Source organism: Ascidiella aspersa, chromosome 2, assembly GCF_963924565.1.
Source record: "Ascidiella aspersa chromosome 2, kaAscAspe10.2, whole genome shotgun sequence".
Classification (NCBI taxonomy): Eukaryota; Metazoa; Chordata; class Ascidiacea; order Phlebobranchia; family Ascidiidae; genus Ascidiella; species Ascidiella aspersa.
Window position 1 is genome coordinate 29,165,997 of NC_139448.1, and position 15,405 is coordinate 29,181,401.

The window sequence follows — 15,405 nt, forward strand, 5'->3', positions numbered from 1 at the left end:
GATTAGTATTATGCAAAACCTGAACAAAACACTTCTCAAACGACAAATGCTTTTTTACAGTCCTTTTCATCCAAACAAATGTGTTAAAGGTACAAGAAGCTTTGATTGAAGTCGCCATCATTTTTCGTCTGTGATTGTTTTTCTCCGCATTTTAATGGCAAAAATATTCGTATTAATAAAGACACCTAGGGTCTGTTTTTAACTGCGCGCTATTTGAAACTAATTGTGCAGCTTGAAAAAACAACTTACGCCACGAACATCTTATCGTTCCTTTGGTTATAACTCATATTGTGATATTTCTTATTGCAAACAAAACACGATTAAATAAGATAGCAAAGTACAACTTGATATATCTGTTTCACATGGATGCCCGATGCGTTTAAAGAAAATTTTTCCAGATTTTTAGGTTTAGAAGTTTTAGTTCAGTTTCTTCCGTTGTTAAAAGCACTTTATGTTTGCTCTTGTTCCTAATTTTGTTTTACATACTGTAGCCCAGGGGTCGGGAACCTACGAATCGCGGGTCATATATAGTTCGTTTTTTTCTTTTGATGAAAGAATCTTGCTTGCAGAAAAATGTAAACTATCATTTCTCAGCATGATCTCAAATAAAACTGCTCGCGGCACGACCGCTTTCCTAACTTTCCATTTTTAACACACATAATAGCAAATTTTGGCGCTTCGCGCGAATCATATTTGTTTTTCGAGACTGTTATCGTGTTTAAAGAAATGCCTTAATATCCAAAAGACCGTTTTCTTTTAACGGAACTCCGTAATCAAAGTTGCGCAAACTTAGATAATTCATTTTTGGTGCATAGCATGTTGAAAGTTTAAATGTGAACAACATAAGAAGCCTATAACTAGATGTTAAAAAAGTATTATATGGTTCCCATAGAAATAAAACCAAGAATTTTTGACTTATATGCCTCCTTTAGCTAAAAATGTTCCCGACCCCTGCTGTAGCCTTCAGTAGAAAAAACTCCTCTACGTTGCCCAACTTAACGTCACAATGCACGTGACCGGTGTCCACTGACGTGTGACCAAAAACAGCTTGAATCACTGTGTTATCCTGTGTACTGAGATTTGTGAATATACTCAATGAGCAATATCATATGAGTGAAGTAACTCTGTCTAGAGTTCAACAAGTTAAGGACAGGTGTTTTGGCAGCCTGCTCCTTAGAGTCAGGTGTAACAAAAGACGTGCGAGACACTCAAGCCGCCGTCGGCCCTCGCCCTATCGGCCAGCGGCTTACTTACCCGTAGCAACACACTCTAAACACTTTTAACATACCGATATAGCAATTTAGAGATTTGTTTTAAGTGCAAACATTTGGTTAAATAGCTCAATGTTATATAAACATACTTAAAGAAAACGCTTGATTTCTACCCAAGTCATTTGTCCAAAAGACTTAAGTAAAGCAAAGTCATTTCTCCGAAAGAATAAGTTAAGTTACATCATTTTACCCAAATGACTTAGGTGAAGTCATTAAAGTCATTAAGCTGGTTTATTTGCATCTTTCGCGGGCATATTAGATTAAGGTTCAATCCGGATGGAAAAGTAATCCGTTCCAGCATCGTAATTACACGGTGCGAAATTCAAGCGAGCTTAGGTGTACAAACTGCACTGATATGCATTATTACATAATATTCCAGTAAGCTTATGACGCACAACCGCTTTTTCGTCTTAGGCCTACTCCTTGCGTTAGCAATCTATTGCTGCTTGTTCGTTTTTAATAACCTGAAAATAGTAAAACAAGAATTACTTGCTTTAGGTTTGCCGATAAAGTACGTTCTTGACTGCATTGTATAGTGCAGGGGTCGGCAACCTTTTTGTAGTCGCGGGCCAAAACCAACCTCAGAATGGTCTCTGCGGGCCGCACAAAATGTTAACTGAGAATTTTGTTATCAAAATGCTAAAACTACCGTGAATCAGGCGGACCTCGGATCTTAAAAAAACGTGTTTAATTACATTTAAGGAGGCAGTAATAAAGTATTGGCGCAAAGCGCGTATAAAATGCGTTTGTTTGATTTAAAATCCACACATCGTCGTGTAATAAAACTACTTTGAGGAAAAGCAATAACAATAGTTAATCTAGTTGAGTGTTTGTCAACCTTTTAAAGTTGGGGCACACCTGGCGAGCGAAGCGAGCGCGATTTTATTTGGCATAACGCCATTTCTTGCAAGTTTTCATTAGCCTACATTGCCGACAATAAAAAATAAAAAAATTCTGAAAAATATATGTCCAATATTTGTGAATACGTTTTCCGTTTGTCCGCGACGCACTTGTCAGCCTTCCACGGCCCAACGGTAAAGAAGCGCTGATCTATATTTTAAAAGACAGCGTCAAAACGTGAACAAGCCGAATGGAAATCGATCATTCGCGCGAAGCGCGAAAATTTTTCGCACTTACGTAGTTAAAATAGTTAAAAATTATTTGAAATGGAATCGTGCCTAGTTTGTCAAAGAGGCGGCGGGCCGGATGAATTTCATCGGCGGGCCGTAGGTTGCCGACCCCTGGTATAGTGCTTCAGTTTGCCTAGCACACAGAATTTAAGTGCAGGAAATTTAAGCTTTTGTGTACTGGTCGACGATAAACAAGGCAGAGAGAACAAAACAAGGGAAAGATGTACCGAAAATGACTAATAAAAACTGTATTTGGCGCTGCCATAGAATCCTACTCAGCGTTGAGACAATTATTAAAGCAATGCACACGATTTGGGTGAAAGTGGGCCAACTTAATGTTCATTGTCGTACAATTCTCGACCAGCGCCTTCATTTTCCTTACTATAAAAATAAGACTAAAAACCACACTAGATATACTTTAGCAGCCTAACCAGTGCATTTGTTGTTCTCCCATGTCAAACACTAGCAACTACGTTTCACTTCGGAAATACTCTACTTTACACTTTGCTGTTGTAACTGTTAAAAACAATACTCCTCGCTCGATTTCGGCCGTCAACAAAACGAACAGATTAAGCGGTGAACGGATTGAAACCACTCCTTTTGACGGATTGAGAAACAAGAGAACTTAATCCATTCCAGCGCCAAAACGAGAGAGAATAGATTAACGGATTCGAATCCGGCTTAAACGTGCATATAAACGGGCTTACTGACTTAAGTCCTTATAACACTGCTTTCCAATCGTTCTTTGGCAATACTGATTTCTCGCAAATTTTGGAATCTGCTGCTTTACTTTATATAATAAACTAATCGTCGACGGTAATTGCAATTGAAATTCAAATCAACTTGGATTTTAACAGAGCTGGCCAATCACACAAAAACATCAAGTGAAGTCGGGTTGATAATAAAAATGTAGCAGTTCACATTATACATATAACGTTTATGATCTGAGATTAAACAAACAAAAATCAAATACCTTGCGACTCTTCTTAAATTATCTAGCCTATAAGATTTTTTATTTCTAGTTTCCTTTAGTGCTTTTTGTTTTCATCTTGCCGGAGGCTTTCAAGCATTTTAAACCTTAAAAGTTAACTCACCCAACATGCGAAATCATCTTTTGCGCCAGAGGTCTTGTAACACACGTTCCCCCGCCACCGGTCACAAATTCGAATTGATTTCCGTTCAACTGTGACGTAATAATGAACGTTCCAGAATGATATTCAGCACCAAGTGGACAAAAAATGACAACTGCCGCGTGTAACAATCATTTCTGTGCCAGTTTAAGGTGTCTGGTCCAGTTTCAAAATAATCGTATATATAGCAATTTAAGGTTAATGTATATGTCCAAAGAAGTATAGGCCTATGGGGTTGGACATGGTATATCCATGCTATGCACTGAGAGCAAAATATATTTTATATATACCGGTAAATATAGTATTCCCACTAAGTTTAGATTATGTTTAATACAATTATTACCTATAGTTTATATTATGCGTGCTGGAAGACTTATTCACGCCGGTCAAACATCAAAACGTGACGTCACAAGGTTACGTCAAAGGTGGGGTCACGAGGAAGTGGGCCATAAAAGCCTAATATTCTTGGTTGTATTTCCATGGGAGCGATATAATACTTTTTTAACATCTAGTTATAGTTTGGCAAAAACTAGTAAAATGAGCCGGGCCGTTTATTTTATTCTAAGTTAAAGGACAGAACATGTTATGCACCGAAAATGAATTAGCTATAAGTTTGCACAACTTTGATTACGGAGTTCTGTTGAAAGAATAGGGCCTTTTATTGAATTTTAAGAGATTCCCTTAAACGGGATAACAGTTTTGAACAACAAACAGGATTAGCGCAAAGTGCCGAAAATGTTCTACTACATGTGTAATAAAAAAGGTAATATAAAGTTAGGAAAGCGACAGTGGCCGCGTGCTGTTTTATTTAAGATCATGCTGAGAAATGATAGCTTAGATTTGTCTGCAAGCAAGAAGAGCCATATGGTGTTACAAAAAGAGCCATAGGCCCCCCTGGCCTACGGTTACGTAGAGAATTAGAGAAAAATCTCTTTCGAACCGCGATAATTTTACCATTTATCTATTTTAAAGGGCGTATTTTTTTTGTTGAAAACCGGACGATATTAAAAAATTCAATTTATTTTCTAGAATAAAATTCGAATAAGGATCACGCTTACCCCTTTTAAATATTGAACTAAGTACAGAACTATGATAAACATATTTCGCTCCTAAAAGCATCATTAGTATCTAAAAACATACCACAATATAAATCAAGAGGTGCGCTAATAAAAACTTTAACCAACTGTCCTAGGCAAGTGGTGCACTACGCAAGCCGCAACTTTCGCAATGACGATACAGTCACTAAAATGACGCAACATCTGATAACACAGACAAAAAACTCTCATTGTGTAAGTTGACAAAACTGTGATGTTTATTTTTAGGGGGCGGTGACAAGTATAGGGCGCCTTTGGGCTGAAAAGATTTTGGAAAACGGGCGAAAACTTACTAGAGATATTTATCTTATTATAGAGATATATACGTAAGAAAATGTTGAGATTTAGGTTATTTAATTAGGTAAGAAATACAAATGTGGCGGTCATGGTCTCACGGTTTCCCTCTTGGATCCACCAAAGGGCAAAGGACAACGAGGTCTGCCGGACAAACAGTTTAAAAGCTAACCAAGTCTAGTTAAAGGAGATATTGTCCAGTTAAGGAGATATTTTATCGCTATAGATAACAAAATGAAGGTCGGCCTAACTAAAGAAATGCCGTTTTGAATGTAAAGTATGATCAACCATCTTTGGCACAACATTCTAACAAATAAAATTTATGGGAACTTTATAAAAGAATCCCTATTTAAAACCACGTTTAAACGAAATGTGCGATTTTAAGTTACACAGTGCAACATTGATGGACAAAATCTTAACATTGATGACAAATTTAAATGACGCCTTATTTCTTTAAATTGACCGCTTAATCAAAATTGATGAAAAATCTTTAAATTTTCATCACCAAACATAAAACTGTTGCACCTAAATACAGGCAGCGAAAAAAATCACCTCAATATATTAGTTTCGTTCTTTGAACAAAGCTACAAATAATGTACTTTGTTTTGACGTTATCACCTCTATTTTCTCACATATTTTACCACATTTAACTGCCAATGGTCCATACTTTTACGGCCAAGGTAAATGGGTTCGTTCCAGCGATGTTTGTTGAGTTCCTCCAAAATGTTTGAGGATTCACGTAGTTGTCGTCATCGAAGCGATACCACCATCTTTATGACGAAATATTTTTTTCATATCGGCAAAAAACTAAAAGGTTATAATTCAGTGCATCTCAGCTTTTTATGGCTACCAACACCCCTCAGCAATAATAAATATATTGCTGCACCCCTATAGCATTTTACCATAGGTAATTCACTATAATGTCGCAATAAACAGAACTGGAGCAACACACACCAAACTCATCTATACAAGGTAGGAAGCTACAAGTGGATGTGGATTTATTTCACTCTCATCGAACACTAAAATTTGTAATAGTTTAACAAAAATCAGATTTTTAAAGATTCTCAAATATCTCTTAGCACCCTTGAAAATTAAAAAATGACACCCCGGTTGAGAATCACTGGGCTATATCGTTTCATAAGTTTTTGTTTAGTTAAAAACATGTAAAACGTTAATCTTTATGAAAGCCAAAACCATTGGCAGAAGGTTTCTGCAGATATTTGTTAAAGGATGTATATTTTGCCTATACTGGCATCGTCAGTTCCTAAGTAAAGTAAAATACATATACAATATATGAGTGTAAAGATGTTATATAGCAGAGTAATAATAAAATTAATATAAAAGTCAAAAACATATTTTTTTTATTTGATTTTATAATAAGTATATTGTATGTATTTTACTTTACTTATAGAACTGACGATGCCAGTATAAGCGAAATATACATTCCTTTATAAATGTCTGATTCTGGTTTCACTCGGTTTTTAAACTTTTGAGTTTTATCGTTTGTTTTTTTTTAAGTTATAAAATGTCTCATTTTTTGGACAACGACAAACAAATTTGATGAGTCACTTACTTTTTGTTTGTGGGTAGAAACAAATCGAACTCTGCACTTGTTTTGCAGCACAAATCAACTCTAAAATGCAAAAAGTAAAAAAAAACAATGTTTAACGACATGTTGTTTCTCGAAGTATATATTTAAAAACAACTGAAAGCTCCATTATACCTAACACCGGTTTGTCACTTCCTCAATTTGATAAATAAGTGTCCAACCTGTCGTGATATTTCCGCAAGATGTGCTGTGCATACGATCATTGGTTTTTAGTCAATATTCTTCGTCAAAATCATCGGTTATAAAATAGATCTGCATATAACACTTTGCATAAAAAACTCTACACAAGACCTGATAACTGCTTTTCAAAAAATATGCATAACATATCACAAACCTAATCTCTTGAAACTTGCTTGAACCAAGTGTTGAGAATCATTTTCAGTCTTCCAGTTGACCGATGAAATTTTTTGCTAGATTTCACAGTAAAAAGCACATCTTTCTGCGAAACATGTGCGGCGTCAACATCAAGTTCATTGTAGCTATGTTCAATATTGCTTTTCAATTTCTCTTCCGCAGTGATAGCGTAGCATTTGTACAGTAATAGCAAAGCAAAGCCCATACAGGTCAGAGCAATAACATGTCCATATCTGGCCAATAAGCACTTAAAATGCTTTAAAAGCATTGATTTTTTTCAATGTTGTAAAACTGATTTAATCTGTGTTACAAAAATGAATTAGAAGTGTGTTGTAAGAAATTTTCATGGTAGACCGAAAGTATAATGTTTGTTAAAATTGCGTTTACTCTGACGATAGCATCACATGCGTCAATATGATAAACTGGAAACACACAATAAGACCTCAAAAGCAATAAGGTCTAAAGCAGAATAATCTATCAAAACGTATTATTAAATCAACGACATAATAAAGCTAAATACGCAGTAATATCCACGAGAACTTACTAGTCTGAATAATACCTAAACCTGTCTGAATAGGCCCTAAGTTTAAAATATGCCGAAAATTGTGGGGGAGGGTATGGGACAATCGGGGGTCTGGCATCGGCTGTTTTGCTGTCGACGTTTGGGCGCGCTAGTTTATATGGCGCCGTTGGGGCGCCGCTGTTTTGGCACCGTATTTTTTGGCCCTGTTTGTGGTTAATGGCGGGTAATGGGTGGAGTTAAAAAATGGGTTAGGGTTGAAATTATTAGGGGAATTAGATGTACTTGGGGGTGGGGTTTGGGGATAGGTAAACTATTGTATTGGCCTGATTCTGGCCAATTAGATCTTATTCCGACAATTTAGGACTTATTCTTAGACCGTATTGCGTCTATAGTTATTAGTCCCATTTTTGTCTTACTCCGAACTGAGTTTTATTGCGACGTTGATGTTGTCCTTATTTCGGTTTTATGCCTGGAGTCCGATGAACGTATCAATACGTTATAATGACGGTCTCCATAATTTATCGATAAGCCCGTGTCACCAGGTCAAAGGCTGCTACGAAAATAGATCAATTTAGGGTTGTTACAACACGAGCAAATATAATTATTTCGGTACAACATGTTTGGTGTTACATTGTAGTTAGAGTTAGTGGCTTAGTTAGTAGTTGGCTTAGGATTTTCTACTAGGCTATACGGTTGGTTAAAGTTTACTTCTTGAGTTGGGTCACTTTTTTGGTTTATTTAAGAGTTGGTTTGGGTCCAGGCCAGCGGCACTCCTAGAATATTTTTTATTTTTCAGGAACGCATGAAAGCCTAACCTAACGTATAGGAATTGTTAGAGATGACGTCACACAGTTACATTTCCTAATACAAGCAACTTTAGAAAACTTGAGATTGTCATTCGTTATCGACATGAAATTTTTGTATAAATGCATATTGAAACAGTTAGCGGCAAACCTTTTTCGCGACGAGACTTATTCGGGTTAAACTGAAGTAATGTATTAGTAGAACTGAAAAAGTTCGTGGATCGACATTTGTTATGAAATGTAAATTGCATAACTTTATTAGAATTGGCAAATATGATTTAGGTCTAGAATCTTAAGATAAAACAGATTTTTTACTCTTAAAACATGCCAGCAATAGTTATTTTACAGTTGGGTTTGTTTTGCTTAGATGCCGAATACAGTGGTTTTTGGTTGTGTTTGGTTGGATTTTGGGTTTGGTTTTTGGATTGGGTTAAATAGTTTTGATTCTTTGTCGCAAAAAAACGCTTTCAAAGTCGGATCTAAATCCGCTCATTTTAACGACTTACATACCATGCACCGAGCAACTTAAAATAAATATTAACATATTGATAACTTCCAACAACTCTATAGTATAGTTACTTGGCGTGGCTGAACGCATTTCAGACCTATGCCCGCGGCTAAAAGTGCAATTCAAGTGCAACTCGCTCCAAACTTTTTAATCTGGGTCACTAAAGAAACTTGAACTGTGTTTATTCTGGTTTTATACAGGAAACTATGGGAAATTATCACTGTGTTGTTCACTAGATTAGTGAAGTCTACTGGTTTGTGTCATCAATAGCTAGACAGCTAACAAATGGCGACAAATTAGTATAATGATAAAAGAAGCCCGTTTACGTGTAATTTTAATCAACAAAATTACCACCGTAACTGGTCTATATCTTGAGAATATTAAAAAAATCGAAGTTAATGTTAGTTACCGCAAATGAAATAATGCTTGAAGTATTGCATAACAACTTGCGTTTCTCTGGGATAAAACACCTTATACCAGGAATTCTTAACCTTTTTTTTATGTTTTACCCACTGGACAAAAATGAACATCACATTTACCCCCAATATATAAGTGGTGCTCATTTATTAAAAAAACGAAGGTAACAAATTACATCAGTTAAAGTCAGTGCGACGGCTACCCTTGCTTTTTGGCAACGAGTTGTTCAAGGTCTGGTAAATTAGTAGATAATGCACAAGGAATATCAGATTCAACATGTTAAGTCGGTTTCGTGCTTTAGATTTTATAGTAAGCAATGCGCAAAAGTCAGTTCGCATTGGTTAGTTAAAGAAAACAGAACCACAATATTTAGAGCTTGAATACATATAGCCTTGGATTTACCCCCTAAAACGAGGATATTTACCCCATGGGGTAAATTTAGCCTAGGTTAAGAAAGGCTGCCTTGTACTATCTGTTAAAATAACAGTATCACTTTTATTTAAACTCACACTCTTTTACCAATAAATTCCTGCCTGTTTGTACCTCGTTTCCTAAAATGAATTCTCATCATCTGACGAAGAAATTGATTGACGGCGAAACAGAGAGTGTTTTCTAAAGTTGTGGTACAAAATAACCTTTTTTGCTTCCCATGTCTGGAACGAGGAGTTGATGCGAAATAGTAACACTTTGCTTAGCAATACAACAAAAGTCTGGCGACGCAGAGACGCATAAAGCTTACAGAAAAACAATGACAGCAACTTATTAGGTTGAACAAGAGGACTTTTCCATCGTTTTAAACCAGACTAATAGTTTAGCTTTATTTAGCCGCGGGCCTATACTAAATTGAGAAAGGTGTCGGCGTGCTGCAATAGATTTTATCTCACAATTTTGCTGTTAAAACGTGTATTTTTATCATTTTGTTGGGCGGATCTAGAATTAATTTATGATCGAAATTGGGTTTAAATACATTCAAGAAGACAGAGTTCGCGCAAAGGGCGTTAACAATTGCGTTTCTTTGGCTTAAATTCGAGTCCACAGGACGTCATACACAATCACAATAAAAAGGTGTGTTCTATGTTTGAATATAAAATACCCAATGAATTCGTGCAAAGCGTATAAAATGTATTGAAGTATACTATGCTGGTTTAATTGTTCAATAATCACGTTATGCACGTCTTCCAAGGGCTTAAAACATTCGCTTAAACGCAAACATACTAGATCAGTGGTTCTCAAGCTTTTTATTCCCGCAACAGTCATGCGAATCACTTTACAGCGTGCTGTGTCACTTTATTGTGTCACGTTTAATCGTCATTACCCAAACGACACATTTCCGAATTTTCGCGTAGAAATGCGTTTTTAGCTTAAGTTCGAATACCATTAGCCTCAACTTGGTAAACTCCTGATATACATTTGTGTCAAAAAGCCGAACATTGCCAATAAGCGATTTGATATATAATTTTTCTTCACTTTTTGATATTCCTGTCGCATTTGGTGTGTTGTATTTCTACACATTTTAAAAAAATATCACACGTAAAGCGAGGTGAAATCGCTTGTTTGACAAATTCGATTAGGCTAACTCCGTTCAGTCCCAACCATCCTTTAAATCCCGGTTAGACTCCCTCAAAAAAAGGTTTAATCCGGCCTAATGTCATTCCTAAAAAATATAGATTAATTAATAATGTTCTACTTAATGAATATCAATCATCTAAAACTAACAAAGACAAACATCAAAACATTGCATTGCAATCATATAAAGAGTTTAATGAATATAACTTGAAATATGAAAAGCACGATATGCAAGCAGCTGTGTTTTTAAAACAAGGGCGGTTAAACAAAAACACCATTTAAATTTACTACCGGTATTCATTTCTAGAAGTTTCTGATAACATCGGATTAAGGCCGATCTTAGATGCCGTAAAATAAATGCATTTTTGATTCCGAAATTAGGGGTGCCGTACTTTGAAGTAAAATCGTGAAAAAATTAAAAAAGGAAGCAGAAATGTCCGAATTGTTTACATCGTATAAACTTGACTAGAATTTTGAAATCCAACCCTACGCACGACTGCAAAGCAAAGCGAAGGAAAAATAAAGCAAAAGAAGAACGATATGTATACATAACAAAAACAACGCCAAAAAAATCAACATGTGTCCACAACAATTTTTTTTTGGGGGGGGGGTGGTACATAATTAGGTTATTCAAGCAAGCGAAAACGTCATACATATTTGGACAGCATAAGACACAAATTAATCGACCTTAAATATTTCCGAGCATGGGCAAAAAACTAGCTGACAATCTACGCCTTTCTGGGCCGAACTGAAAAACACGATAAAAAACGTGGTCGGCGTGTAGTAGTAGACTCGGAAATGTTATAATGTAATGCTGTGTTTAAACTTGTGAAGCTTTTAAAAACAAAATTATGCGACAAGTATCTACATTGAGTATGAAAAAGGCCGCGGGGTTTAAAACTTCAAGGAACGTGACATCTAATGCCAGTAAGAAATTTTTGTGTAGCCTACTGTGTTTTCGTAAAATTTTACTCAGAACTTTGGAACTTAGCAAGAATGTTATCAGAGTTTTATAACAAAGACATAACGTAACAATGTAACAAAAGGTAGGCTACATAATGTAAGCATATACAAATGAATAAAGTAAACAACAGATACACTTGGTAATTACAATCCAAAGATTCAAGTTTTATTTATAAAATATCATAATGGTAGAGTTGATGTCATTTTGCGAGTGTGCAAAGTCATTTGGTGATGAATTGAGAACGGTGTTACTATTAGATCCGTCCCAATCTGTAAGGTAGCTATAAATATTAAATTTTGAAAATATAGATGCATCACAAGATTTTAAACTAAAGTTTGCAATAAAGAAAAATTCTTATCCAATCAGAAATTTTGAGTAAAATTATATATGGAAACCGCGTGTATCTTAGTTTACATTTCTACACCGATATCTTTATATTTGTTAAAACGAACAACTTTCAACTTACTTAGAAAATCGTTGCAATCACTTTTGTAAGTTGAAGTGCTGTTCATTACGCCTCCGATGCAAGCGAATTCTCCATAACAGTTATTAACCCTGGGGAATATAGACGAGTACGTTGGTGCAATACGAACAGTCTAAAACAGCAGTTCTTAACCTATGGGTAATAACCCACATGTGGATAATTTCAGGATCTGGACAGAAATGGGAAAATGGGGAAACGGTTAAGAACCCCTGGTCTAAAACCTTTCGGCCCCAAGGGTAAACTATTACAATAATATTGCTGCGTTTCTGGTAAAGATGCTTTTAATGTCAGAATGACAAATTCTCAATAAAAGGGTAAAATATATTTGTGGGAACAATTATAATAGACCATTTTTGTTTAACGTATGAAATATTCTCCAAGCCTATTTTAGTTAATGTTCTACTGTCGCGGCGCCATTTTGCTTTACAAGGTGTTTATTTGAGCAAATATTGAGTAAAACCATTGCTCTGAAAATGTTTACAATTATTTTATGGAAATTGTGTTGTTTGAGGAATATTTTATTACGATTAGCATTAAAAAAACAGATAGTTTGAAAAAGTACGACGTAAACCAAATCGCTATTTTATGGTGATCTATATGCTGTCCAAGGTTTGTGATTAAATTTAAACATGTTGGGTAATTTATTGAAACTTACTTTATACCGGGGCACATAGCATAGGCGCTTCCCGACATTCCATAGCTCCTAAACTGAAGATAGCCAGAGGTAGCTTTAGGAATCGAAGGTGGAATAGAAGAGTTCAGGGCATCTTTGCCGACCGAGAAGGTTATGGGAACAACCAAACCATCCGTAGATTTACACCCTGGGACTGGGTTTAGGATGCAAAAGGTAATTGTTATTAACGATTTGTACGTTCTACCAGGGCTACGAAGCCGGAGTCGGAGTCCGTTTGTTTTGCTAGAATCGGACTCGGGACTCGGAACACGAGTAAGACTACAAATAACTACCCGAGTCCCGACTCCGACATGCGCATGCGCAGTAACAAATTTTGTTAGAAACAGATAAGGCGGCAAACTGTAAGTTGTAAAGACGGAATAGCATGAGGTAGATATTTTCCGATCATGTACATTGTGAGTCCACGAATTATATGACACCCCTATGAGAGGATTGCTGAAAAGCCACCGGAGTCGGACGTTGGATTAGGGTGTCGGATGCGGGTGTATTTTATCGGATTCGGGGGTTGAACTCGGTTATTTTTAACCGACTTCGCAGCCCTGCTCATTAGGCTTGAACTAAAGTACCTATATCGCCAACTCCTGCTACAATCGCCAAGATCTTGTTCATTGCGTTCCTCAGCTGAACTTCCGTGACCAGTCGACCACCAGTTCTTAAAAGAATTAAGCTGTTAGATTCATCGTAAACTGATTGATTATAATTACTATTCGTTAATTTATTGTGCGCACCTTGAAAACATTGTGTAGCCCACTAAAATGTTGGACCATGTTCCGTGTTGTGCATATAAAAAGGAAGAGTAGGAGTCAGACCCAGTTTGAACAGAGCTGCGATCTACCCTAACGTCGTCCCCAGAAAACCATTCCTAGAAACACAACCAATTTATTTGTGTCCTTTTTGTTTTTTGTTTTTGTGTACCTTTTTGTTGCTTATGGTGAAAAATACATCACAAACGCTTGGCGAAGTCGTGTTGTAACGACAATCGGATTTGTAGTGCATCACAAAGTTCCCATGACTAATACTTCCATTGTATGATGCCACTTCGTCTGTGTTTGGCCTATAGCTGAGGACCTAATATAAATAACCACAGTGCATCTGTTATAAACTGCATTTCTGCTTGAGCGTATTAGGGTTAGTGTTTCATTTAGCACATATTCTATGTTAATATTTCAAGTTCAACTTGTCCTTAAACTAGGTGTTACTTGAACTTGATAAATTCTCAGTTTAATTTACTTGCAAAAATAACATTTTAATAACAACCCATCTGCTTTAATCGAAATCCTTTTTGACTCCGCTATACCCATATGAAGATGTCGAATTATTCACACAAAAAACAACGTACTGGAATAAAATTCTTGTCACGCTATTTTACCAGGTTGGTTGGTTCCAATAAAATACTTTTCTTAGCGGTTAATGCGGGCTAAATTTGAATTTTTTCATATGACTTTATGTTGTACAGTGACGCTTTCCCCGAAATACCAATCTCCTTAGTAAAATTCGTCGTATATTTAAACCCCGGGTTGGAAATCGTTTTGCATTGCATGTGTACACAATAGAAAGAAGGTAACATAGTTAAGAGGACATACCCTCAAGGACATTGTTTGGGATACTCGTCCAATGTTTCCAATTGCTACAAGAGCAAAAAACGGGTGCGATTTTCTGCTTGAAAATGCGATGTTGTAGTTTTGGCATCTAAAACAAAAGTGTAAAAACTTAAAATATATTTGACGTATTCTATAAAGAGCAATGCTTTTAGATCGCAGTAGCTGTCACGTAGCGTAATTAAGTATTGTAATTCTACCGAAACAAACTGTAGTTTGAACCAGGGAGTCGAACCGTTTGACTTTGACGGTTCAGGTTCGGTTCGGGTTCAAATATTTTTTCGGAATCCGGTTGAGTTCTGGTTTTGGTTTGGAGCAATTAAAAAGTTCCGGGTCAGCTCCGGTTCGACTATATTTCTTTTCAAAACCGGTTTATAAAGTTCCGGTATTAGTTCGGTTCAACCTAAATATGTGGGTCATTAAACATGAAGAATAATTATTGAATTGTAATTCGTACTAAAACTAAGTTTCGTGACGCATTAAAAACAAGCAGCTCATTTTTAGTAGTCCATCTAAAAAAATTAAAAGCGACGTATTATTAAAAAAATTATGTTTTTTCTTAACATTTCGAAGATGGCATAACTTGGCTATGTAAAATACGAGTTGTGGCGTCATGCTGGAGTGAACCACTTTTTTGACCAGTTTGGGTTCGATTAAGGTTCAGGTTTTTTTTAAATATGCGATTCAGTTCAGGTTCGGCTTCTTAAAATTTCACAAAAAGCGGTTCAGGTTCGGTTACGGTTCGGGAAAAAATGGACAAAAACCAGTTCATAAAGTTCCGGTTCGGTTCCGGTTCGACTACCTGGTTTCAACTACAGAAACAAACAATAGATTTTACCGATTCCCGGCAGGTATTTATTTCATTTCGTACTGTTTTGGGAAGCGATGTATGGAATGTAGCCAGTTTAATGTGTAAGGCAGGGGCGTGCAACCTTTCATACTGCCGGGCCAAATATGTGTATTCGG

At 36.3% G+C, this 15,405-nt stretch overlaps 2 protein-coding genes and 1 long non-coding RNA gene across 3 annotated transcripts in view; all 3 read right to left on the bottom strand.

The window, feature by feature from the left end:
* Nucleotides 1–15,405, bottom strand: part of LOC146164739 (uncharacterized) — a 55,911-nt gene that overhangs the window by 26,019 nt on the left and 14,487 nt on the right. The window lies entirely within an intron of this gene.
* On the bottom strand, nt 6,685–9,855 carry LOC146164741 (uncharacterized). Its single transcript, XR_014494603.1, has 3 exons — nt 9,677–9,855; nt 6,863–6,967; nt 6,685–6,780 (listed from the first exon to the last, which is right to left on the bottom strand). It is a non-coding gene; the product is annotated as an uncharacterized LOC146164741 (long non-coding RNA).
* LOC146164742 (intelectin-1-like) lies at nt 11,479–14,267 on the bottom strand. Its single transcript, XM_083382692.1, has 6 exons — nt 13,757–14,267; nt 13,570–13,703; nt 13,408–13,493; nt 12,803–12,974; nt 12,130–12,218; nt 11,479–11,932 (listed from the first exon to the last, which is right to left on the bottom strand). Exons 1-6 carry the CDS (start codon nt 13,835–13,837, stop codon nt 11,829–11,831), a joined length of 666 nt encoding a protein of 221 aa, XP_083238818.1. The 5' UTR covers nt 13,838–14,267; the 3' UTR covers nt 11,479–11,828.